Source organism: Chroicocephalus ridibundus, chromosome 6 (assembly GCF_963924245.1).
Source record: "Chroicocephalus ridibundus chromosome 6, bChrRid1.1, whole genome shotgun sequence".
In the NCBI taxonomy this organism is placed as follows: Eukaryota; Metazoa; Chordata; class Aves; order Charadriiformes; family Laridae; genus Chroicocephalus; species Chroicocephalus ridibundus.
The window spans coordinates 67,426,290-67,452,794 of NC_086289.1; the positions used below are offsets into that span (position 1 = coordinate 67,426,290).

The window sequence follows — 26,505 nt, forward strand, 5'->3', positions numbered from 1 at the left end:
GAGAAACTCAGATCTCATATAATTTCTATGTGGATAGAGTCTTGTTAATATTTTTGGAGTTTTCACTGCAATTGTTCTCTAAGTCAATCGTATATGAAAATACTTACTTTACATCAGAACGCGTAATGCAAATCTTTTAATTCATGTAGCTTTAAATGGAATTAAAATGTGTTAACCTTTATTCCCTGATTTCATCCAATTTGGTGGTTATAGAGTATTTTACTATAATTGCCTTTAAATATACAAGTTTGTGTTTATTGTCTGCCAAGTGTTTTTGGCTTTTCCCTTTATGTTAAACTGAAAACTGCTGTCTTGAAATATCTTTAACACGGTTCAACTTAGATTGACACAATAACAGCTAGTATGTCTATACACATCTAAGAAGAGAAAACATTGTGTGTAGAGTAATCCTGTTTGTAGAATTGATGCCTTTGGACTGTCAATGAAAGAAGTGTTTGATCAGTGTGTTCGTTTTGGTTTTGGTTTTTTTTTTTCCAAGTGTGTGTGTGTGGGTACACAATTACGTCTGATTTCTTTACCATTGTTCCAGTCTAATTGATTTAGTATTGAAATGTGTGCATCTTATTGCAGTCCAGTGGCAGGGTGACCCACTTCTTACGAGTGGCTTTGGAATAGACTTGTTTTTTGATATGAAAAAGCAGCTTGTTGACTGAAGTTGCTATTATCCTAGCAACGTAAGCTAGAATTAACTTATGTTCAACTCCTATAGCTTGCCAGAATTCTTTGTGTTTAGCACTTATGGTTTGTAATGTTTAAAAATAGGGTCTTCTAGTCGCTCAGAGAAGTGCAATGTGAAAGGGGTCATTAAATAAACAACAGTTAAACTCCACTAATTTCTTTAAAATATTGCTGTGTTGGTATACACACTGAATAAGTCAGGTTCACAAATTTAGTGATCTCTAAAGATAGTGTAACTTGCATTGCCTGGTTTATGACACAGGGTGATGATGTACTTACAATAAAGGAATTCCCCACCATCCTTTTCTGGATGCGTTTTCAACACTGCTGCTTCAAACACAAATACAATACTAGGCAACGCGCACCCTGAAGTTCGAGATTCTTAGGTTTGAGCTGTTCTCAAAAAGATCACCGCTTCCTTCAGACACTTATTCATGGCTGGGGCAAGCTGTAAATCCTCGCTATGTATCAATTGTTTACCTGTGTTCTTTATAGCGTGCCACTATAGAGGGAAGACCTCAAGCTTTTTGCAGGTTTCAGTTTTTAATACCGGCAAGAGCCAGTCATCTTATGCATGAAGGTGTGTTTTTTGGTTTTTTTTTTTTATCTTTGAGAATTTCCTTTTTTAATATCTTCTTAAAAGTAGATCCAAATGATTATTAGCAAATATTTTAGTAGAGATGATATTGCACAGTCAAGTGTTGTTTGGAAGACTTTTTCAAAGATATAAACAGTGTTATCATTGCATGCTTTTGTATTTGTGTTACTTGGAATGGTGAATAGGAATGGGTCTGTCTTCAGTTAGTCTCTCTTTTTTCCATGCATCATATTATTGCAGTGTGGTAATATTAATGTGTTAGGGTCTTTCCAAATTAAAACCCTGGCCTATCAGGTTTTACAGCTGATAATAAGTGTTGGATCAAGACTTAATCTATATTAACTTGTGTTCAAGCCTTCCTTTTAGTTGCAGACTGTATCTGTCTGTTCTGGTTAGCACACACCAATGGACATCTTTTAATAGATTACAGTGTAGAGTTTTAATTATGACTAACTTCAGGAAGAATTTTCTAAAACAGCATTGGCCTGAAAAGAAAATAAAGGTTCTTAGGAGAAAGGAAGTTAAAAGGAATGCGCATTTTGAGGTAGACATTAAAGTCAGCAGCAATGTGTAGTAGAAGAGATTAATGAAAAGCAAAATTGTGAGGGGCCTAGCAAATTAGATCGAGAGTTTATGGAGGAAAAGGAGGCGGCAGAGGAGAGATTAATTAAAAAAAAAAAAACCAACAAACCCACACCAAAAAAAACCCAAAACAATGGAATGGCTCAAGTAGTGGGCAAAATTAACCCCACAAATAAGATAAATTGCAGTTGTGTGGACTTAGAAGACTGATTTTTAAGAATGTTGTGAAGAACAACTAAATTTAAATATGATGCAGACATATGGATTAAAGCTGAAGTTGGGTTCAGTTGAGTAGAGGTCTTGCCTATGGGAGTAAGCGTGAAGATAGGTAATGTTAGCTGTTCTGGGGCAAAGGAAAGGCTTAGGGAAGAAAGTGAAGGTTTTCTGAATTGACCATCCCTACCAACATCAGACGATATGAGTTTTATTGTCTGATGGGAAGGAGATGGAAGGAATTAAGAAGTGAAATTTGAGTAACAATAGCAGTATTGGCTCAGAGCAATGAGATAGCTATTAGCGAAGAGAGAGGGTACAATTATGGCTCTTTCTGTGTATCTGCTGTAAGAAACAAGAAATGACAAGACAACTGTGAAGAACAAGGTTGGGCACACTTTGTCAGACAGTGTTGAAAAGTTAATCTACAAAACTGCTTTGGAAATACCTCCTTTGGAAATGGATCCAAGAATTTTCCAAAGAGAAGCAGATAAAAGTCCTATAAGAAATCAAGCAATGCTATTTAGTCAGAATATTTCTTTTGAAATGTTTCATTACTTCTTTTGACTCATAGTAGCTACTTGAGTTACTATTCTTTTAAAGTTTTGATCTGCTGCCTAGGATGTTTTTATTTCTCTCCTTGTTACACAAACTAGCACACTGGCTTGCAAGTAGCTGTACAGACCTACATAGTTCTGTAAGAAATCAGTGTAAATATTACGTGTTTGTCTCTCTTCTTACTGGTGAGGAAGGGGAAGTTTGGAGACTTTGGTCCATTAGAATGTATATTTCCTTAAGATATTATAGTATTTCTTTCATTCATTAACCTTCAAATAAAGGCTTGAGGCAGGGAAGAACTAGTGAAATTCAGATTACTGAGTTTGCTCATGTGATCTTTAGGTTTTTCTGTGGATAGTAACGTCAGATCCTATTTCTTCTTTTTCCCCACAATAAATCAAAACCTGCAGTTTTTATTTAGGATCTTGTTGCATTACAGGTTGTATCACCAATAGTCTCTAAAAATATTTTTTAGCTATAGTAACTGACTTTTTTCAAAAGGAACTTAACAGTTTGTCTATATGAGTGTACTGGAAAAAATACAGGGGTGAAGCAGTAGCACTGAAGATATCCTAGAGCAATAACCCACCAATGAGCACATTACCGAGATCTAATTGACCACTTTGGGAAATTAAACTTCATAAGGCAACGCCAAGGGCTCTTAAGTTATCAATAAGGCCAGATAGCTGCTAGTGACAGTTGCTTTGATGCCCTTCATTGGTATTAAAAAAAAAAAAAAAAAAAGGCCTTAAAAAAGGTATGAATGCATAAGTGCTGCTCATTTAGAGCTAAGCATTGAGTCTAATTACATGTAAACTTTTTTTCCTAAAGCAGTCCAGGTGTTATGTACACAGAATGTGTTTTAAGTATAGCTTCTCATTTTTCTAAAACCTTTTATATCTCCCTTTGGGAACGGGTGTATTTGCAGGTTGGGGTTTTTTTGGGCTGGGTTTTTTTTTGTGTTTTTTTTTTTTTTAATGCTTCAGTGTTCTGTTTGGGAAAAGGAACTCAGGAAGACAAGAAGTATAATGTGATTCCCCTTAGTGCAGAACTGGCTTTTTGATTTCGATGTGTCTACATTCTAAACTACTATGTATTTTTACTTTCTTTTAAATCCTCTGTTCTCCGCTACCAAAGCCCGGGCCGTGAAATAGAATCTGTTATTTTTTTGCTGCAGAGATCATGTTTCTAGAGGCAGCTATGCAAACCAACATATAGCAGATGTCTTAAAGATGCATTGGTAATATAAGACTGTCATTATTTCCTATGTGAATTGCTACTGATTCCAGTGTTGGTTTCTAGAATGTGATTATCAAAATGTGAAACTAAAGATTGTAGAATTCAGTTGAAACATTTTACTGTTTACTTTCTTCCCATCTTTCTTTCTACTTCTAATAACACATGATAGTAACAGTATCTAGTTTAAAAAGATGAGGTGAAATATGTGTATTTCTGCTGAAAAAGTGTTTTACTACATATTTTCTAAGGGACTCATCAGAATGTAAAAAGCAAGACTAAAGGTTACCCTGTAACAATAGAATACAAGTAGCTGTCAAACCCCTGTATTTCAAAAATTCAACCTGAATTTTGTTGAATGTATCTAAGTCAACCTTGCTGAAGTTGTATGTGCCAGAGTTAAGATTACGTGTACAACCCTAATTCAGCTTCCCTATTGATGGCAGTTTTGATGATGGATTACTGTTTCTTCCACAGATTCCTTGCCACGTTTACTTTCTGTATTAATAGATTGGTTACCATAGTCCTTTTCAGTTATCTTTGTGTATTACTCTTGTGTTGTTTTATTCAAGTTACATGAGGGGCAGTTATAACAAGACTGTTCTTAGAACCAACCACTTTGGATCAGGGCTCAGCAACATTTGATGTATGCTGTGGCTGATGCTATGCATTTTTCAAACTAGAGGTTAAATATATTGCTAGAAATATATCAGGCCCTGGGAGAAATTAATTACCAGAGAGATAAGATGTTGTTCATCAGTAATGCCTTGCCTCTGTGGCTGGAAGCTAGTCTGGGATTTTGTGGGAGCCAGGACCTGGGGACCACTGCCTTTCTTAGCTATTTTTCTCAGGGTATTATGGTTCTTTGCTCCTAGCTGTGCCGTGTGCCGTTCCAAATCCATCTTTGGTAATTGCTGACGCTTGCTTTAGAGGGTTTCAGTTTGGTTTTTAGAGATGATTACTCTTCTGTGTAAATCAGCATACATGCCCTGGAATTCTTTGATCACTGCTTTTGTCCAGGATTTCAGCTGAAGCCATTGCTCAGTAGCAGGACATTGCTGTCTTCGTGAGGACAGTAGCTGCTGCATACAGTATTTTTGGTACATTTGTACAAACAAATTTTATCCCATATAAATCAATTGTACTTCAAGATCCAAATAGGCAGCTGCCAGTTGTGGATCTTATGACCAAAGGGTGCTTTGGGAGTGAGTTCGTGCCAGGTTAAGCTGATGAAAGTTGGGGTACTGTCACACTTTCCTGACTGTCCCTTCATCCTTTAGTGCCTGTTCTCCTCCCACCTCTGTGCTCCAAAGTAGTTCTGTGCACTGATCTGTCTGCAAGCTCTCTCTTGTGCTCTTTTAGTGGAGAGCAAGAGAACAGGGTGAGATGCCCATGTTTGCGTTGGGGAAAAAAGGGTCAAGCCTGGGAGGTTCAAGTTGAGATCAGGTGAGAGGCAATGTGAACGCTGGAGTAAGGCACTGTGAACAGGGAAAGGTGCCAGTGTCTAAGGCAAGGCACCGTGTCTCTCTGAAATGCAAGAGCAAGACGATATATAGATGATAATGCTTCATCTGGTTCTGATATAGGTTTATTGGTATAAAACTTGGTCCCTATCAGAGTCAATGGCAAAGCTGCACTTGACGTCAGTGATTCCAGGTTTAACTTGGGTGTGATGCTGTAGGAAGATTATTAAAAAAACCCGCTCAATTGATAATTTCAGGCATATGTAGAGTGTTTGTCATTTTATTGTCAAAATAGCATTTAAGTAATTACCTGAGCAAAATATTTTGTTAAATATGCGATTGCATAAGGAAAAAATGTGAAAACTTTCACATAGTGTAACTGGAGAGAGTTGTGTATAGATAGAATGCATATTTTAAAAAATTAAAATCTAGGAAAAGAAAGGAAAATAATATCTATAAGTATTATTAACTGTAACTTAAATATTTTGGATTACTCTTGTAGATTTTTTTTTTATTTTGAATCTTTTAAGTTTTCTGCAAATTCATATATGCATACATCCAAAATACTGTGACACATATGCTTCCGATATGGAGTTTCCTTGTCTATAAATATTATTTCAAAATATTCTTCAGTTGCGGTTTTCATAGGATCATATCAACTCCTAGTATGGCAAACTGAAAAACTCTTATAGACTTTAAAGACTTACATTATGCTCAGCTTGAATAACTGACTTCAATATTTTTGTAATTCTGTACCACTGACTTATATCCTAGAAATGAAGGCAAGGGCAGTAGCATGTTGTTTTCAAATTTTGCACATACTGTTAGATATGTATTTTTCTTCTATATTTTTGCTTCTCTTATATGGAAACATGCAGGGGTAAGCTAAACTGTAATAGAATTTAAATTAATCTGTGGCATAGCACTGAAAATCTGTTACCAGTCTATATCAAAAAGATATGCTAAAAGTTTTCCTGTTAAAGCTCTAAGCTTCTTGATTGGAGAATGGGTGAAAAAAAAATAAAAATCCTTTTCCTATTTTTCTGCTATATAGTCGTCTTGAAGTTCTTCCAAATTAGATTTTAAATGCCAATTAGGAGGTTGAATATACTAAAATAAAAGCAAATACAACCAAAATGGCCTCACCTTATGGCTAGTTAGGCTTTTTCTCTCAAAAGCGGAACCTTTGCTCTGAGCATGGCTTTGAGAAAGATATTCAGCTTAATGAACACATTAATTAGAACCATAACTATTTATAAGATAATTAGAAACGAAGCACGGTAAACTGGGCTTTTCCTGCAATTAATGGAGGATTAATTACTGGAGGTAATGAAGTGGATTTTTAAATGCATTAAGGTGAAGTACAGAGATGTGCAAGGCTTTGTGATAGTTGCATAATTATTCCAGGCTGTTTGAGCATAGCTCATATGAGATCGCTAATAAGCATCATTGCATCATTATGTATGCACTTAAAAAGACTTACCACCAAAATGACTGCCTAATTATTTCTAATTGGCAGGAGTCTGTGTAGTCATTGAGCTGTTTGTAGCCATTTTAAGGTTCATTTAACTATCCTTGGGGCCATGTGATAGATGGAAAAAAGCTTCAACTACACGCTGGCCTTGGCTGGCGCCGTTAATCAATTTTGGTGGGCTTCAGTTTGAAATGCATTTGCTCATGCAGAGGTCAAAACCTGAAGTAGTCCAAGCAAAGTTTTGCTTTTTGAAGCCACTTGACTGTATTCATTAGCAATTAGTAAAATAATTGTGTCTGTCACTATATTTGGATTTCCATATGACTTGGTATTCTTTCATCACTGTCCCTTCTTATAGCGTATTAGCTTCACTGGAAACCAAATATTCTTCCAACAGACCCTTTTAGCAACTTCAGTGTAGTGGCATATGTTCCGATATACTACCTTTCTTCATTCATTTGTTAGCTTAAACAGTGCAGTACGTTTCAACACAATCATCTAATTTGCTCCCGATTGATTGCTGAGTGAAAGTTTCTACCCAAGGACAACATTTTAGGGCTTTTAAGGGTATCTCGGAGGAATTAGTCATTAAGCATTAAGAGAGGAAGCGAGTAGTAGTCAAATCGAATTCTGACGTTTACCAGAGTTTTGTAGTTAGGGGCATCTATTTCCAAGATGTTGACAGCTATGTATATTCAAGGACATCTTCTGTCAGAAGAAAGCTATGTAATAATCGCAGTAGTTTAAAAACTCATTCTTACATGAATGTTAGAGCGCCCGTTCTGTCAATAATTACATTAGAAATGTTGTGAATATCATTTGAAAATGACCTTTTTGAGATGTTATAATTAGTATGTAGTTATTTTATCTTACTCTGTCAGATTTAATGTGACATCCCATTAGGTAAGCGTCTGTGAAAGTTTTCAATGAGTGCGTTGTCCTGTTGAACATAATCATAACCATCTGTGGGATGCTGTCAGCCTACATAAGCCATTCATATAGCTTAAGAAAACACTGGTGAGCAAATTGTAGGCTAATAAAATAAAGGTCAGCTTTGCCATTTTTGCTACAAAAAAAGCAGTTCTAGTAATTTGATGTTAAAACATAAGTTTAAAAAACAATTGTCCAGATTATGGTTAAAGCGTAAGATTGAAAAAAGTTATTAATTTAAAAACAAAAACAAAACCAAAGTAATTTATTCATGAAATAATGGTTCAATTAACAGATGAGGGGTTAAAGCAAGTGAATTGTGGTAGCAGAAACTAAAATATGAATTAATCCTTAAGGAAAGCTGCAGAATTCTTTTAAAATAAATCCATTGTTTTAATTTTGAGACTTTTATAATGGTAATCAGAGAAGAGATCACTTTTGTGAACAAATATTCAAGACAGAAAAAATATATAAAATACAAATAGCCTTTCTTATTGATACTCACTAGGAATTTTATTTTATTAAGTCCCATCAAATATGTCGCAATGGAAATGCTGCTCCATAGATTATCAGAACTATTGCTAGGAAATACATTTTAGAATGGAACAACAGTTTTAATCTGCCTTTGAGCTTTCTGGTTGGTTGTACTGGAAATTCTGGTGTTAGTCAAAATTCTATCTACTAATTGATGAGTGTATTTTTCTTTGATGTAATGTAGCAGTGCAATGGGAATCACATAAATGTAGTTATCGTGTTAGTTATAAAAGTGTTCACAGTGAGATCTTTAAACATACATTTATGCAATTGCCAAATTTCAACATCTGGTTTGTGTTGAATTTGGGGTTCTGAGTGGACCCCATTGCCAACCTGGCTCGGTGAAGTCTCTCCCTGTACGGAACATCCTCCTCCCTGAAGACAGGAGGTCCTTTCTGCTGTCCTTCAGGGGTTTGCTTTGGAAGATCAGCTTGTATTCCCCAGGGCTTTGTTAGAGTACTGCTCCTAGAGACCTTCACCACGCTTTGAAATGATGAGTGACTTTGGACAGTACTTCCCATCTGTCTGGACTTTTCTCTGCCTTAAAGCAGTCATCGTTTCTGGTGTGCCTTGAATTTACTGCCCTGTATTGACATTGTGCTGTTTCTCCACAGACTGCCCAACACTGGGGCACTGGTAAATACTGTTATGGCCTGTGAAATGCACAACAATATGGTGTACAATTAAAGGCCAAGAAAATATGTTGGGAAAGGATCATTTGTCAAGCTTTTCTAAATCTCTTTTAGCGTATTTTAAAGTAAAATGCATATTACAGAAGAACTTTATAAACAACTTAGTTTCATTTTAGGTAGAGCTGTTCCCTTTCTGGTGAGAGCTTCCAAATATATCTGGACCTGACTCTCCTACTAAACTAGGAAAGAGAAAATTTTATATTTTTTCAAGTAAATGGCTAAACAGAAGCAGTAAATAAAAAAATATAAAATTCTGTATGCTGAGCAAATTTTTTTTAAAACTGTCCAGTCCTCAAAAATGTGAATATACTGAAAATTTTTGGTTTTGTTCATACATTATTTTGTACATTATTTTCCAACAGGGAGGCAGAAAACAGCTGTTGGATAGGGCACTGGAAGAGCAAAAAGGAAATATGTCTCAGAAATGGGAAATGTAGGTGAATTTCAAGCCAGCTTTCAATTTAAATTGTTATCTGTTTATTCTCCATTATTAATTTCAAGTCAGCTGGTTATTCCTCCTTAAGTCTCTGACATCAAGAATTCTAACTATCAAATCAGAATATAAGGGTCCTCTCTTTCAGGATTCCAGTCTACTGTGAAATTTCCTTGTGAAAACCCTGTAAATCAAAACGAGGTAGGAGCAACATGAGTACAAAGAAAGGAAAGCTGTCACAGGGCTCAGCCACTCACTGAGAAGAAAAACAGTGACTTACCCTGATGGAGTCCTTAGTTGTGTCTAATTTACAGGATAAAGACAAAATATCTGCACGGTTACATGCCTTACAACTTTGATTGTCCTATCTACTAGACTCAATGAATGAGGATTTGCTAAAATCGGAGTTTATCTAACAGATCTCTAGCCACTGACTGCAAAAGGGTGTTAGATTGCGACTCTGACTTTAAGTCCAAGTCAATAGAGCCCCTTACTCAGAGGGGTGATAATTAGGGGTTACTCACCCGCATTGTTACTCAATGTTGTTACACCTCTAGCCCAAAATAAGCATTAGAAGTTGGAATGTTACGGATCAGGCAACAGGATAAAGTAAGATCTCAAGTATTCTGATGAAAGCTTTCCTGAAGACTGTGGTAACGTATCTGAATTATGGAGTATTCCCATGCTTCAGCTAAATTAACAAGATCGAATTATCTGAATAATACAATGAAGTCTTGACCTTATTTCAGAACATATCTTACAGTAAGCTGATACGATCACAAGACCGGTGCATCTTATGAAACCTGAAGGTTGGTAACCAAAGTTATCAAGTTTCTAGTATGTTGCAACTGTGAAGTACAATAGATTGTTAGAGATGATATCATCTCATCTGAGGAATGGTAATATCTTGATTGCCTGTGGTTAGTCAACGTACCCTTACGTTACTTATAATGGGAAAGTGCCAGACAGGGATCAAGCTGTTGGTGTGCTCTCTGCAGTATTGATGAGTATTCAAAATAGAACTTAAGCCCCAAAGACTTGGTAGTTTGATTAGTAGCAGGAAACAGTAGGTGCAGGGAAAAACGAAGTTGGAGAGTCGTGAAAAATACACAATAGGAAAACAACTGTCTGCCAGCACCAGGAACCGCAGGCAGTTGGCGGTGTCATTGTAGGCATGGGGACATCAGTGACTGCCGAAGAGGTGTTTGAAGGTGGTGGAGGGGTAGCAGGCAAGTTTTCCTTGCTTAGTACATTGTTAGCTTAATATACGTTACACCTTTCAATTCTAAAATCTCATTATGTTCCAATTCCGTTCCATCCCACTTCCCCATAGTGGTGTTAATATTCTGGGAGTCGTGATGTAGCTGTTGGGAAGAGAATTGTTGAAGCTTTTGAAGGACACAATAGGTAGTTTTTTATTTTTGGAGCTGGCTTGTTAACGGCATAATTTTGGTAATATTCTCAGTGATGGAAATAATACAGTTTACATTTTAATTCTTGCCTTCAGGTTTCAAAATTGAGATGACTGTAGTACATAATAGCTGCTGTTGCAGGCTTCTTGCAGATTCAGGAAGGCTGGTCTATAATTATTTCATGGTTTTGCTGTGGTTCTGTGAGATTTTATTTATGTTTTAAACAAAAAGCAAAGCTTAAAAGAGAATTTCATAGTAAAACTGAGAATCTTTTTTTAAACAAAGGCACAGGTATCTAGAAATGGCATTTTAATTGATTGTTATTACCCATTTAAATTGTCAGTTTGTGATCTGTATCATCAATTGATCAGAACAGTCAGAATACACTTTGAAGTGTAATAATCAAGTAGTTCTGTTGCGTTATGTATTTTTTAAAACAATTCATATTTTGTTGTTTCTCTTCTTGATGTGTTTAATTTTACAATGTTTTAGGTAACAATTACAGGTTCCATGATGAAAACAATTTTTCTTTGGAATATTAAGTGAAATTTTCAGAGTTTCTCTCCTGTCCCTTCCTTGGAGTTCTTAATTAGTCATTAGAGTTGGGGTTTGGGAAAGACACAACAGGCTTATAGGTGATAACTTCCAGTAAAGTAGATTTTGCATCCGATAAGCCCGTCAGCTGTGTATTCGTCAGTCTCCCGCAAATCAGCTCTTCAGTATTCATCTAGGAGAATATTAAAAAAAGAACATGCTTTTCTATATCTACTCTGTGCTTGTAAAATACAAAATATTAAAGTAAGATGCATCTAACTTGCCTGTAAATTAGAAAATTATCTTTGCGTTTATGGACTGTGTATTGAAAAATAGTAACAAAATATACAAGCTGTTTATGTTGTGTCTTCAAAAGATTTTGACAGTATGGCATGCTAGTTTTTTCTCTTTTTGTGTGTGCACTGCACTAGAAACAGGAGTTTCTAGAGCCCTCTCATGACTTAATTTTCAGAGACTGGATCCTATACTGAAGTTACGGCTATTTTCATTAAATATGTTAAGATTATTTTTTTTAATTTGAGAAAACAAGATGGTATTCTACAAGTCTTTCTGTATGCTTCATAAACCTAGTGTGGTAAAAAGTACAGGTAGAATACCTCAAACTTCTCACATCTCATAAAATTTAAACCTACAATGTCTGGTTATTGCTGAATTAAAGAAAAAAAAAATTCCTTTTTCCTTAATTATGAGCACAGAGTAATGGTTTAGTTTGTTACCAGTCAAGTACAAGTAGACACAGAGCTTTTTATCTAAGTGTTATTTCCTAAGTGTCGTGTGAGACCTCTGTTCATCGCGTGAATCAAGTCTGTCTCAATAGTTCCAATATTTTAAATTATGGATTTGTTTCTAAGCGCAAGCGTACGCTTTAATTTTGTCTTTTAGCAGTTTTTTGAGGTACTGCAAGTTGCTGCAGTGTTGAAGAATGAGAAATGTTGAGATGTTTTTTTCTGTTGGTTCAGTTTTGGGTTCACGCTGGTACGTACTTGTGGTTTGAGTGCCTCACGTTGACAGCGATGGTGCTGTAATGCTCTGGGTTGGGTTGGTGGGGTGTTTTTTTTTTGGTTTTTTTTTTTTTTTTTCAGTTTATGAGAACAGTCAGTGTTCCATGGTGTAAGTTGATTTCAAGCATCTGTTTAGGTAATTTCATTCAGCTGTCTAATATTTCTGTGGATATAAGTATACATAAATATTATAGCATCTTTAAGCTCAAACCATGGTTGGGGCCTCAATCTTAGATGTTTTACAATCACAAAAATAAAACAGTGGTCTTTTCAAAAAGAGACAGAAAGTTAGCCCTTACCTGTAACTAATTTGAACCTCTCAGAGGCAGTAGGGAAGTGAAAAATTCAACCTTGAAATCTCTCATTTACGTTGCTTAACTTTTTAACATAATATTGGAGGTGTTGTCAAATTTACAACAAATAATTACCTGGATAGTGATTCCATCTGGAAAATGAATTTGACCTTTTTTCATTGCTGTGTGATACATCCAGATCTTCCTGTCATAGCAGATGCAGAGTCACTAATGCCTGCATGATGTAGAAACAAGTAAGTTTGTGTCTTTATTGAGAGTCCTGAAAGTATGCTGGACCCTTGTTTTTTAAAATAGATTCCAGCTGTATCAGGAATAGAATAACTGCACGTATAGGGATAAATTAATTACAAAGCCTGATGAACTTACTTGCTAATAGAATATGTTACCTTATTCGATCATATAGAATTCAAGTTTTCCTATTATGTTTTTTTTTTTTTTTTTTTTTAAAAAAAGAATGTAAAAAAGGTACAAAATGCCTTTCCTGCAGGATTAGACAATCTAAAGGGACAGAAGTTTCATACAGCCCATTTTTTTTTGGTTGCTTTTTCTTCAACGTTAAAAGGCGTCAGTTCTGGAATTCAGTTAGGAAAGGAAGGAATCCTTCTTGCTGGTATCTTTGTGTGGCAAACTTACAACTGTTTTGCTTTTGCCTCACCTTGAGTAGCTTTTAAACTCTTGTATGAGAATAAAACAAGCTGGATATTCTCAGCTGATGCAAGCTGGGGTTATTTTGTTATTGTTGTTGTTAACAGATTACTGGAATAATAATTACTTCTCTTAGCAACCTTAACTTTGGTTTTATATGAAAGTTTACATATAATATATGTGCAGCTGGGTATTGCATGCATCTGTGTTGGTGTATGCGTTTTTAATGCCCTTGAAGTCTAGAATTTCAAGACTGTTAAAACTGCTTTGAATGAGAAACGATGCAGCATTGGAGGGGTGGCTTTTTTCTTAGTTTATTTGGCAGATGAGATGATGTAGTAACTCCCATTTATTTACTATTTTATTACCCAAACTTTATTAGAATTAAATTCTAGCTTTTGCTGCTCAGTCATGAGATGGCTACATTTATGTAGGGTTAGAAAAAAGTCCTGTTTTGAGACAGCGTCTAAGAAAAGAAATGCGTGAAAGAGATTAATTTCATGTCAAAATACATGTGTTCTTAAACTGACAGTCCTAATTTAAGGTGAAATCTTCTCAGGGAGGCAGTTCAGAGTCTTCATACAGATTACAAGGGAAATGAATGATGCAACATGTTTCCCCCCAATGACGATGAGGCCAAAGATCCTCAGCTCCTTTGGACCAGTTATATCTGCGGCAATTAGTGACCTCTGTGTGAGTGGGGAGAGAATCGCCTCCTGCCATGGCTAATGGAGTGGAACAGTTCGCAATTCCAGTAGATCAGTGGGAGCTGTTCACACAGCTGTTCTCCCTTCCCAAATCCCAGCCAACACACTTCATTACACTTCCTTTGGCCACAGCTGCTCCCACCACCCTCCCTCTGCATAAAAAAAGCCTGTTGAAAAATAGCATATATAGTTTTCTGTGCCGAACGCAAAAATAATGTGTATCCAATAACACTGCAGTTTATGTACTTCCATACATATCTGTAATGTGCATCTGGCCTTCTCAAGCAGATCACACTTCTGCATGCAAGGAAATGCTCCTCAAGTGAGCCATTTGATGAAATAAGAAGTTACAGTTACGTACAGGTTAGCGTAACGAGCTTTGTTAGGCATTTTGTAAAAGCACATCAACAAAACCAAATTATTTATCTCCATGCTTGAATAGCAGCTATTTAATCTCTGATTTATATTTCTGGTTTTCAGATAATATTTAGTAAAGTGTGTTTTCTGGTTTTAGTTTTCTGTGAAGGTTTTTATCAAAGCGCTCCTGCAGCTGGTAGGGTCGTAGCCAGCTTCTCACCTCTCACTCGTTCCTTAGGCAGGGAGTGCTGGCTGAACTCCATGAGACACAAGTCTCTGAGCGAAGGACTGCTAACACATAAGCCCAATTTAAGTAAACTTTATGTATTTCTGGACTCAATTCTTTTTCACCCAGTTGTTGATCTCCGGTAGGTTTTCCAGCACCGTTGTGGGCGTGCTGAACCGGAGATATGCTGTCACTGTCAGCACTGGTTCTAGTCTTCCCCCCCCATTTAAGGAGAATTTTTTGTAGGATAGTCAAGCCATTGTGGCAAAAGCAGCACTTCAGTCTTCTGTGGAAGTGAGAAGAGGTGGACCAGAAGGTTGTAGTTTGGAGAACTAGATTTGTAACAAACGGACTGCTTGAGGATAAACCAGACTAAAAGTAGTGTTTTCTCTATCTGTTCTCTCCAGCTGCATTTGTGTACTGTTCATGCCAAGTTTTCAGTAACTACTAACTACTTTTTTTTTTTTTTTTTAGTTACAGCTTACTGGAATTTTTAATATTGTTTCCTCAAATGTTTGATTATGAAATTAATGTAACTTATAGGTGGAGAACAGTTTATTATTGAACTAAGTTGATGCCTGTATCTGATGAATCCATTGTCTCAGTTCTGCAAACCGTTTTCTTGATTGTCCCGGTCATTGTTTGTATGTCATCTTGTGTTTCTCTGGCACTGTGGATGATATTGTTACTATCTTTAATATCCCGCTATTTCGTCACCAACCATCGAAACTGCTGGCTTGAAACAACTTGTTTTTCCTCTTAGCGCAAGTCTCACTTTGGACTTAAAAGCTGACTCTGCTTTTGCCTAGTTTCATTATCACTCACCTTATATTTAACAGTAAATAATTAAACCATATTATCATACGTATTCGCTATGTTTAACTTCCTCACACACATGCATTTTAAAATAGTGACCTGAAATGTTTTATAGGGGTAGCATTATTTGCATTAAAAAAAAAAGTATAGTATTAGTATAATTTATAAATTATACTATATATTAAAGTATAATATAAAAAGTATAATTTCCACACTGTGAACAACTGCAGTTGATGCTTGAAATTATTTTACCTTCCCAAGAACTTGTACCATGATTATTTTTTTTTTTTTGTCTTGCTAGTGAAGTTGAGTTAAACAAGAAACTTTCTCTTAATATGCTTTGAAAGACAACACGTCATTTTGCTGCAATTAGTTGTGCGTTTGCACTATGTCTTTATTACTAATATGAATATCCAGGTTTGATGCAATGCAGTTGTGTTTCATTGTTCTTTCCCAGATTTGTGATTTATTGCTAAACTATTAGAGGCATGAATTTGTTGGGTTTTGTTTGTGGCTGTTGAGATAATAATAATCTAATAAGAATCGTATCAGCTGAGAGATACTTAGAAGAATGCCAGGGAAGAATCTGACATCTCAGAAATTTTCATTTGAGAGGTGGTTGCTGTTTGCCAAGAAAATAACTTATTTTTGTCAAGAACTTACCTCCACTGAAAGAGCACTTCTGTTTGAGCTGTCTTGGTTTTGTGCTCTAATTCCTCTTTCCATTTTAAAAAGTCTATCTCGGTGACTGCGTTCAAATTGTAGTGTTTTGAAAAGATTAGATTGTACCTATAAGATATCGTTCAATGCTTTAGTGCAATATAATTGGGGAAATACTAAACGACACTGACCTCATTTCCTTTAGAACAATGAAAATTAATAGTTTCACGTTTTATTAGGCTGATATTCCAGATGTAGTGTACATTTAATTAAGTGTAGTTTCCTTTTGGTTATGGTATGTGTCTCTGCTTTTTGTCGCAAATTCTTTCTAGTTTTACAGTTTTCCACATGTTTTCTTTCACCATTTATGATTTTTTCAAAGCAGAGCTATAAGGATTTAAATCACTTTAGCATGCAGCAAAACAGTTCCCATTCAAACAATAAACGCCATTTTAAAAAGCCTTTAGATCTTCTGTCACTTCATAAATATAAATGTATAAAAACATTATGCAGTTGTAGTGCCCACCTGCTAATTAAATGCAGATTTCCTCAAACTTGTTTTAAAATCTGCTTATTTGTTTCAACTCTGTCTCTGTTCAGAATACATATGGCCCTTGTGAAACTAATTATGCTTATGGAGCAGCTGTTAAATTTAGTGCAACTAATTTTATCCAATATTTTACATTTTAATTGATTACCTGTGAAGAAATTAGCAAATTAACACTTATTGTGCAGTAACTGAATGGGCTTTTATGGATACTTTCAATTTTTACAAGTGGACTAAGTGTTGATGGAATAAAGACATTTCTTAGGATTTTAGATAGGAAAGTTATTGGTGAGCCTTGATTATCTGGTGTGAGAATTTAGGGATACTGAGTGATGCCAAGCATCTGTGTGTTCTGTAACTTAGACATGAAAAGCAGATTGGAAAGTAATAGCTTTTCACAGAATTTTGGTAACATATGGGCTTATCTGGATCTAAGAACTCTTTGAAGATCTTTGAACTTGACTAAATGACTTAACCTTTGGCATGGTGGGTGGGTGTTTTGTGTGTGTTGGTTTGGGGGGAAGGGGCTGTGCATGCTGGCAGTCTACTCTCCAGCTTGATTTTTTAATTTTATTTTATTTTTCCTCCAGTAGTTCTGAAATTCGAACACTTTGTGACTTGCTTTAATAAGAATAGTCGGGATTGGTTTTATTTTTCCAAAGTAATAAAATAGAAAATCTTTCTCTGCTTGATCTGTGGATTTTTGTTCTTGTTTACTGACGAATTCTTGGCACAGATGACTTCTTGTAGCTCCATTTCATAAAGTTATATCTTTATTTCCTGTTCTGTATATATCGCAAGCTATTTTAATAGTTATTCATGATAACCTACAGGTGAATTCGTTCACGCTGCAAATGGAAATGTACTGCAGCTTGTTATACGCTGAGTAGCAAATTTAGTATACTTTAATTTTCACTTTATGAAATTACCTTCCACTGTCAAGAGCCTATTGCGCATTTTGGATTTAATATAGACCTTATGGAAGTTTGCATAAAGTGTTCTTAAAACAAATACTTCAGGATTTGGGGCTTATAGGCAAAGGAAAAAGACAGCTATCTTATTAAAATGATAACATACTGTAAAATGAAGTTCAGGGGCATTAAGTGCAGCTTTTCTGTGTGCTGAAGCCTGGCACTGAGAAGGTGCTGATAATAGTCTTCTGGTCTGAGGGGAGCCCTGGCTCTACCCCTGCACCCAGCCTGTGCTGCTGGGGGATGGCACTGATAAATATTGAATGTATTTTAGGCAATATCATAGAATCATTGAATGGTTTGGGTTGGAAGGGGACCTTAAAGATCACCTAGTTCCAAGCCCCCTGCCACAGGCAGGGACACCTCCCACTAGACCAGGTTGCTCAAAGCCCCATTCTTGTTGATCTTAATTTTTTAATTACCTGCAGCCTCGGTGTATCAGAGAAAGGGCAGTATCCTTACCTGAAGTTGTCAAAGCACGATCTAAATTTCTGAGTTTTCATTGTTCAAATTCTGAGTTTGCCACAGAAAAGCGGAGGTTAGAGATGGAATGTTGCCTCTTTCTTTAAAAGCTGGGGCGGGGGGGAAGAAGCAACATGGAAGTTAGGTAGAGAAAGCTGTTTGGATTGCAAATTCAGACTTGAAGTTCGTGAGATTCCACACTTGCTTTTAAATACTGTCTTAATTCTGTCCTGATGTCTGCAGGATGATACCTGTTCATACAGTTACATACTGTTACCTGCTGGTTTCAGACAAGACCAAGCTAAATGGGGAATCCTGGCTTCTTCATGGAATAGTTGTCCTCTTGTCACCTGGTTTGTTGAAGCTTGTGTTTGGTGTTGCAGAATTAGTCTTGAATTGTATTAACAGGTGCGTTTAATTAGCCTGGGATGTAAGCGAGATTGGAGCTTCCCTCAGAGCTGGAGGAAATTAGGCAGGCATTAGATATTGAGGTTTTAGCAGTTGTATTTAAGTGGTAGTTTGTTTTGGGAGTACTTACCAATAGATAAAATCCCAGGAAGAGCAGTAATGTTTGCCTGTATACAAACACGGCACGTCCTTTTGCATGCTTTGTGGGAAACTGTGCTCTTCCTTCTTTGTATTTTTTTGAAATGTTTTTATATAATTTCTTTGCTTTCTGATTATATGTTTTTGACCTCAGTATATGGTTATGGTGTTGCATACCTTTTGCTTCCTTCTTGCTATGAATCTAATCTTTAAATTCATTTATTTAAGTTAACTTCATTGAGTCAATAATCTCTTTTTTGTTCTCATGTTTAAAAAGCTTGACTTTTGTTCCCTCTTAAGATTACATCTTACACCTTTTTTAAAAGATAAAGTGAGTCTCTTCTTTGCATATTCTTCTGGTCAGTCCCTTTTTTAAGCTTTTCGGTTTAGGGAGAAAGAAGCCTTAGCTCATATTTTGGTTGTTTTGATGAATGCAGGGGAAACCTGTTTGTAGGCAAAAAACATTGGTTTGTTTGTTTGTTTTTCCTAAGTGTTTTGCAGTTATAGAATCACAGAATGGTTTGGGTTGGAAGGGACCTTAAAGACCATCCAGTTCCAACCCCCCTGCCCTGGGCAGGGACACCTCCCACCAGACCAGGTTGCTCCAAGCCCCATCCAGCCTGGCCTTGAACCCCTCCAGGGATGGGGCAGCCACAGCTTCTCTGGGCAACCTGGGACAGGGTCTCACCACCCCCACAGTGAAGAATTTCTTCCCAATATCTAATCTAAATCTCCCCTCTTCCAGTTTAAAACCATTAACAAGTTCCCACTTGTCCCTGTGAGACTTGTGGTGCCGAGTCCCTGTCTGTTTCAGTGCTTTTCCGTTTTTCTGGCCTAAGGAGGTACGGGTTCCCGCATTCTAGAAGTGGTGCAGCATTTGCTAAGTATAATTGTGGCTTTTGCTCCAATCATAGCTAATCATCATTTCCTATGGCACTTCACAGAAACTGAGAGCTCTCTTAGAAGTGCACACGCTAGCAGAGATCAAGAAGATTGTTGTCTTACCTGCTTAAGCTCAGCAGTTCTTATATGGTTTATTGCTGGCTTCCTGTTCATCCCGCTTCAGTTTTAGAAGTATTGCTGGTAGAGCTTGTTTTATCATGTAAGATGAAATTGTTCTGGAGAATTGTACTGCAAAGTTTGTTGTTTTTGACACCTTGTGTCTGTTACCTTATGGTATTTAGTGCCTGTGCTTCCTTTGTTTCATCAAAATGTGGTAAAACTACATAATGAAGCTTAACTCATAATATACTAAGCTGTTACTTAGTTAAGTAAATATATTTTAAAATTTTCATGCCTCTACTTGTGTGGGAAGTCCGTAAGATTATTTTTTTTTTTTTTTTTTTTTGAGATTAGCAGAAGATTTAAACAAGAGTTGAGATTCAGCTTAACTTTGTTAAATCTGTGTTGTGGTCGCCTAGTGGTTTTTCTAATAGTCCTCTCTTGCTTCGAATGGATGGATCGCAAAGGAGAAATAATACAACATAAGCTTTTTTCAAAAGTATTCATTGCTGTATGACACTGGAAACACAGTAGTTACCCCAGTTTAAAAATGATTAACAGAATCTAAGTTTCACTAGCATTCAGAAATTGAAGAGAGCATTAATACTAGACTTGCTTTTTTCTTTGCCTCATTTTCCTTATTTACTTCACCCCTGTTCATGGCTGGAGTTAGTACATCTTTCTCTATTTCTGGACTTGTCTTGCTTTATCTGTGCTTTAAAAATACTATTTGTAATCGATATAAATAAATATGGTGAACTTAGAGTTAATTTTAATTGGGAGGGCTGTAGCTCTGCAGCATTAAGGGAAAATAATGAAAAATTAAATATTTGCAAAGAACTTTGTACAATGATGGAAAACTCAGGAAAACTCCTCTTCGGAGGAGGTCAGGCTATGTGTCTGTGCAGGTCCATCACAGGCCAGTGTGTCTGGTGTTCACCTGGTGCCACATCAGTAGGCTGTGTTAGGATGTGCTTGTCTGCATCCTTCAGCACTCCTGTCTTGGCTGCGGCAAATAAGCCCTGCGTACATCTTAGCTCCTGGAGAGCTAATGCATAGGAGAGACTCTGCAAGGTGATTCAGGTGCAGTGGGATACACTAGATCCACTTTGCAACTTGTTTTCTGCGGTTCCCTCTGTAGATCCCCTGAAATAGGGCACGGCAGTCCGCTGGGCTGGGCTGGGGGTCTGCAGCCCACGGAGGCAGCCAGATGTGGCACCAGAGCTGCCCTGAAGACCCTTCTCCATGCGCTGACTTGTTATCTGAGCTAACAAGTCCGACCAAACTGAAGTTGTCTCTGCATGAAGCCAATTCTGGATTGTCTGCATCTGTGCTCTGAGCTGATCTACAGCCCAGATCAACTGCTCTGATAATTGAAGGATTGACTGACTAATGTGTCCTGCAGAGATGGCTTCTGTGGAGCAGAACTTAACATTTTTGTTCAGATCTTTGCTGTAATATCCCGTTGATAGTAATCTGCCTGCCTCACCTGCATGACTGCGATGGGGAACACAAGCTGTATCAGCTACTTTCTATAATTGTAAAACCCAAAGGATAAACAATAATTAGGGATCGCTCCAGGCTAATGAATTTTATGGGTGCACAAGATTGCAAATTAAAGAATGGTGACAGATTTTGTAAAGAAAATGTTTATCCATTTTCAATGCTGTTATAAGTACATTATACAAATTTGGTGCAAGTCTGGTTTTATTTTTTAAAAGCTGTTTTTCTGTATATAAATTACACCTGCTGTTTCTTCTACTTAAAAATGTGAGTGAACAGGAATCTAGGATTTGCGTATCCAGCTAATCTGAAGTGAATTTGCTGTTATTTGCACCTGCAAAAGGTAATGTGAAACAAGCTCAAATTTGAGCTGAGAAAATAAGCTCTCTAGCAATAAATATTTTAGATTCCTCAGTCATTTCTGTTTGAAGGACTACACCCTTAAGTAAGGAGAAACCTTGCATCAAATGAAGGTGATTTCTGTTGCAGTAGGCTGCTTTTTTGTTTTGTGTTGGTTTTGGGGTTTTTTTGGTGGTTTTTTTTTTTGGTTTTTTTTTTTTTTTTTTTACACTATTTCTGATTCTGCATCTTACCTGTAGAGTTCTCAGAAATCATGGTTGCCTTGGAATAGTGAGTGTCCGCAGGGCAGTGGTCTGTAAATCTGTGCCTGCCTAATCACGATGCTCATAAAAACCAGTGTCTTTGTGCCAAAAAGTAGATCTAATATCCAGAATACTCTTTTAGGTCAAAACTTCCTCTACCTGAGAACTAAAGAATGGATGGATGCTTTTTAATTTGTGATGACATAACAAAAATCCATTTTGAGACTGAAAATGTTCCGTAGTTCATAATATGCCACTTAAGTGGTAATTTGATCCGTTGTATTAGTGCTAATAGTGTGACCGATAATAGGAGATATTGTGTTGCAAGAGATGCCATCTGCTGAACGAAACAGAAAACTGAGGTTCTGACCTCTGGTGCGACTCTGAAAGGCTCAGTGGCAAGAATAGGTATGTTAACCCCAGTATGCTGGACAAATTCCAGAGTCACTAACAACATTCTTCCTAAATGTAATTTATAGCTTCATCTGGATGGAGTATTTTCTTTTGCTTATTCTATTGTCGAGTTTTATTAAACAGTTGCTGCCTTTTAAATTTAGTGATCTTTTATATGTGATTTTGCTTTTAAAGGCCTTTGGAGTTTTGCACTCCAAGAAGTGCTAAGTAAAGTTTTTTTTATACTGTGTTTAAAAAAAAATGCCCTTCCCTTCCCCCAGCCCTCTCAGTACTTAATGAAACTCTTCAATGAGGTGCCATCAGAACTTTTATGAAGATGTATGTTGTAATAGAAACTAATGCAAACTTGAACTGCTGTTTCCCTAAATATTCATTGTCTGTAACTACTCAGGTACCGTAGCAAAGATGTATTAATCCATTATAAATTAAAATTTAGAAAAACATCTAAAAGAAATTCAGGAATAATGAAAAGGGTTTTTTTGGATACATATAGAAACGGTCATGTTGTAATACCTCTCGATCTTTTTTCATTCAAGTATATCAGTAACAACATACGTTTATTAGAGGAATGGATAACATGATTGAGAACAGAGTATCCTATAGCTGCGTAGGAACTTGTAACCAGGAACCAAATATGTGCCCACACCCTTGCACCTGTATGCACTTTCTTGCATTATTGGGCCTGTAGGCTTGGCCTATTGATAGGTTTTGTACAACGTGTGTTTCAAATCTGAATTTAATATAGAGAAGCTGTGTGCGTGTGTCAGCTCTGCAGGCTAAAGGTAAGGGTTTGGACACATCGCCTGGGGTTTTCCTGGTTTTTGTTGGAACATCGTTATTAGTAGTAATGTATTTAATACGTCAATACAAACACTTAGCAGCAGCTGTAAATTCTTTGATTATTTGCCAAGCTAAATTGATAAGAACTTAAGAATTTAAAGTTTAATGTTCAAGAAAAAAATTCCTTCCTTTCCTTCTCCAATAGCTCCAAAGATTACTCTGGTAATACCAGATTACTCTGTTAATGGGTGAATACTATGTAGTGTGATTTAATTTGTTTTGCATTCTTGCTTCAGAGTAGAAGCAATGCTTTCTTTTTCACTTTTGAGAAATCAGCAGTTTTTTGTTTAAATGCATTAAATTACTAAATGGTTTGCAAATGTGTTTAAAATAGTTGGACTATATAACAAATGCAGTGACAGTGAAAAATGTATGACTGCTAAATTTTAATACTATGAATTTTGTGTAGATCACGATCAAGACCTCGTCAACGTTCTTATAGTCGAAGTAGTGAAAGATCCAGTCATAGGACAACTCATAGCGGGTCTCGTGAAAGAGAGCGGCGTAAAGGCAGAGAGAAAGAAAAAATAAAAGAGAAGGGCAAAGGAAAAGAAAAGGAGATATATGGCGCAAAGCATGGGTAAGTGAAATGACAAACAATATAACTATAATAAAAACAGGGAACAACTTAGTGTTGTTTCACTTTTTTTGTAATCAGTTTGCTTTATAATACATGATATTTTGTATAAACTAAGTGGAAATTATTTAAAATCTTTGAATAGTGTGATTCTTAGTATTTCAAAATTCTGGAACGTGACAATATTTCAAACTAAATGATTTCATTTACAAACTAGATGTTTAATTTACAATTCTTTTTCCTCTTGATTTGCGAATATGCTAAATAGCTTTCTTCAGTTCATTTATATAAATATTTTTCTAATGCATAATAACGACAATTTAAGGAAAAAAATGAGGAGTGTTGGAAAGTACAGAGACTATTTCCTGTGAGAAGATGGTTTTCACTGTTCACACTACCTGCTTCTACGTTGTCAGAAGTTCCTATTGGGCTTCGTTTGTGGCTCACGGTACAGTTTCAGCAGAAGCACGTGCTATGGGTGAACAATGGACTGCCTTTCAAAACCTGCAGTCAACCTAATCTCTGCTTGGAATGACTTGGATTGTTGATCTCGTTTTTACAGATTTCAGAAAAGGCAATTTATGTGATTACCTCTGCTTTATACACCTTGATCTCCTGCGCCCTTTACTGTGATGTTTATCTTTTCCCTGTTTATGCGATCAGGTTCAAAAAGAAAGGTACCAGTGTGTCACTTCATGAATTTCCCTTTGGTGGATTCCCGCTGAAACACTAAATGGGAATTTCTGGAGTAGCATCCTTTACCCATGTTTGTGGAGGTGTCTCAGAATTACCTCCCTGGTTTTACAGCTTGGTGATGTTAATTTAGTCTCTCAGATACCATTGCCTACTTGTCCATGGTTATAGCACTGATTATGTAAATTCAGGATTAGCTGTTTGCATGTTTTTTTTTTTTCTTATTTGCAATACATTACTTAGACTGTTGGGAACTCCAAGAGTGGCGTCTTCTACTCATTTAAAGAGATACTTTCCTCATTTTACTAAACCATGTGGGATATTTGTCTCTTCTTGTTGTGGGCGTTTCCAGCATTCAATATAAACGGAACCCCTGAGATGTTTGCAGTATGTCTGATAAGTCATAAACAAAATGCCTTTTACCCATTTACCTGAAGTTTGAATATATTTTGATACTTCTAGAAGACTTGAGGTGAAGCCTGGATGTTCCAAACAATTTTTTTTTTTTTAATTGAAGTAGAAAAGTAGGGAAAGGATCCATACTGAGCACATAACATTTGGTGTGTGAGAGGTTTTCTGGACTTTGTGTAGAAGCACATCTTAAATCATGTTGGAGTATATAGCAGTGCTCTGTTAGCATACTGCCTGGCTTTATGTCCTTTTAGAACAAGGATCAATATGAGATAGCCGTAGCAAGAACACAGAAGTGCCCAGATTTTTTTTTTTACCTTTACATTTTGATAACTTACAAAGTCGCTTATGCTAAATTTGAAAACAAAATGCCCTGTTTGGGTCATTTCCAAGGTAGTTAGGACAAAGAGTACAAATTGATAATAGAAACATTTTATGACATCAGTCTATTTTCCTCTGAGCTCAGTACTGACTGGTAGGCTTTGTACAGGGGTTTCTTACTTGGAGCATTATTAGACTGCAAAATGAAATGTACCTAGGATGATGCTGATATAATCTGTGCTTCATAAACTGTTCTGAGGGGGTACGACATGTTTTTCAGTTTAATCAAATAGTGATCAAAGTATATCTGTGCAGAGAATATGGATCTGAGAAGCTTTTTCCCCTTACAGTTATTTGTCATTCGAAGATTGAGACTGTATCAGCGTTGCATTATTGTTTGTTAAAGGCTTTGCAAGGCAACGTATTTGAACACACAGAGAAGACAGAGCTCTTTGCAATTGCTATTTGCAATTACTGCACAATTATTTCTCTATGGAATATGCTGTTACAGACCCCAGTAAGAGTGAATTAGGAACCTGCACTTTTCCTTAAATGCGTGCGTGTAGGAACAAAGTTGATGTCTTTTTACTTTGCCTTGTGTGTGCTCCAGGAAAATGAGGCCAAGTAAGATGTTTTACAGTTGTGTTTTTGTACGAGGCTTCCTCAAGCCTCTCAAGCTCTTGGCTTTCTTCCTCTGCATCATTTATTTGTGTATTTGTTTTCTTTTTGGATGAAAAGTTTAGGAAAGAAGAGATCTCCTTGGCCAAGGAAGCTCAGCTGTCCTTAGTTCCTAGGTGTATAGGAAGGAGGATGGCAAAACACAAACTGGGTGAACCTTTTGCCTGTGTAAGTCTATTGGCTTCTGGCAGTTTTTTCTTTGGTTTCTGCAGCAGCAGGGAGATTTGGTGGTTCGTTTGCTCTGTCTTGATGCTCATTTCTGAGGATAGATTTTTGTTTTGTTTTCCAGTAACTATAAGGTCTTTGTAGTTGGCTGTGGTCAGCAGAAGGTAGCAAGTTGGTTTTGCTGATATTTTTGAGGGTCTATGTTATAATTTAGGATTTTTGTCTTGTAGTGGTGTCGGATGTCCTTTTGTGGGTATGGTTAGAATTATAACTCTTATTATAGCTTGCCTCTGCAGCCGAGTGTCTCAGCAGATTCTGGGACTGATGCCTATCCTCTGCAGCTCGACAGTTTGCTGCCTTGGCTGGAACTTCACTGCTCACCCAATTCGCTTAGTGCTGGAGGAGACCAGGAAGCACTAAAACGATTTGCTTCATCAGCTGTCTTCATCGGAAAGACAGTAAACAGAGAGGTGATGCCTTCTCAGAATGTGTGTCTTTTTCTTGTTTTAAGTTGGATTCAGTTGGGACAGGAAAAATAATAAGTATTTTATTTTTCCTCCTGGCGTGTTCTGCTGTAGCTAATGCAATGATGGTGCTGTTTTTTCAACTTGTCATTCACATTCTTTTTTTCTCTGAAGCATGAGGAAGAAAGCCTAAGCGGACACAAA

At 36.7% G+C, this 26,505-nt stretch overlaps 1 protein-coding gene across 1 annotated transcript in view; it reads left to right on the forward strand.

Annotated features, from left to right (window-relative positions):
• The window catches only part of RSRC1 (arginine and serine rich coiled-coil 1), a 171,547-nt gene that overhangs the window by 14,428 nt on the left and 130,614 nt on the right, over positions 1-26,505 (forward strand). Inside the window, exon 4 of the mRNA XM_063339869.1 lies at positions 23,402-23,572. Within this exon, the coding sequence (XP_063195939.1) occupies positions 23,402-23,572 (171 nt within the window). The remainder of the gene's footprint in view (positions 1-23,401; positions 23,573-26,505) is intronic.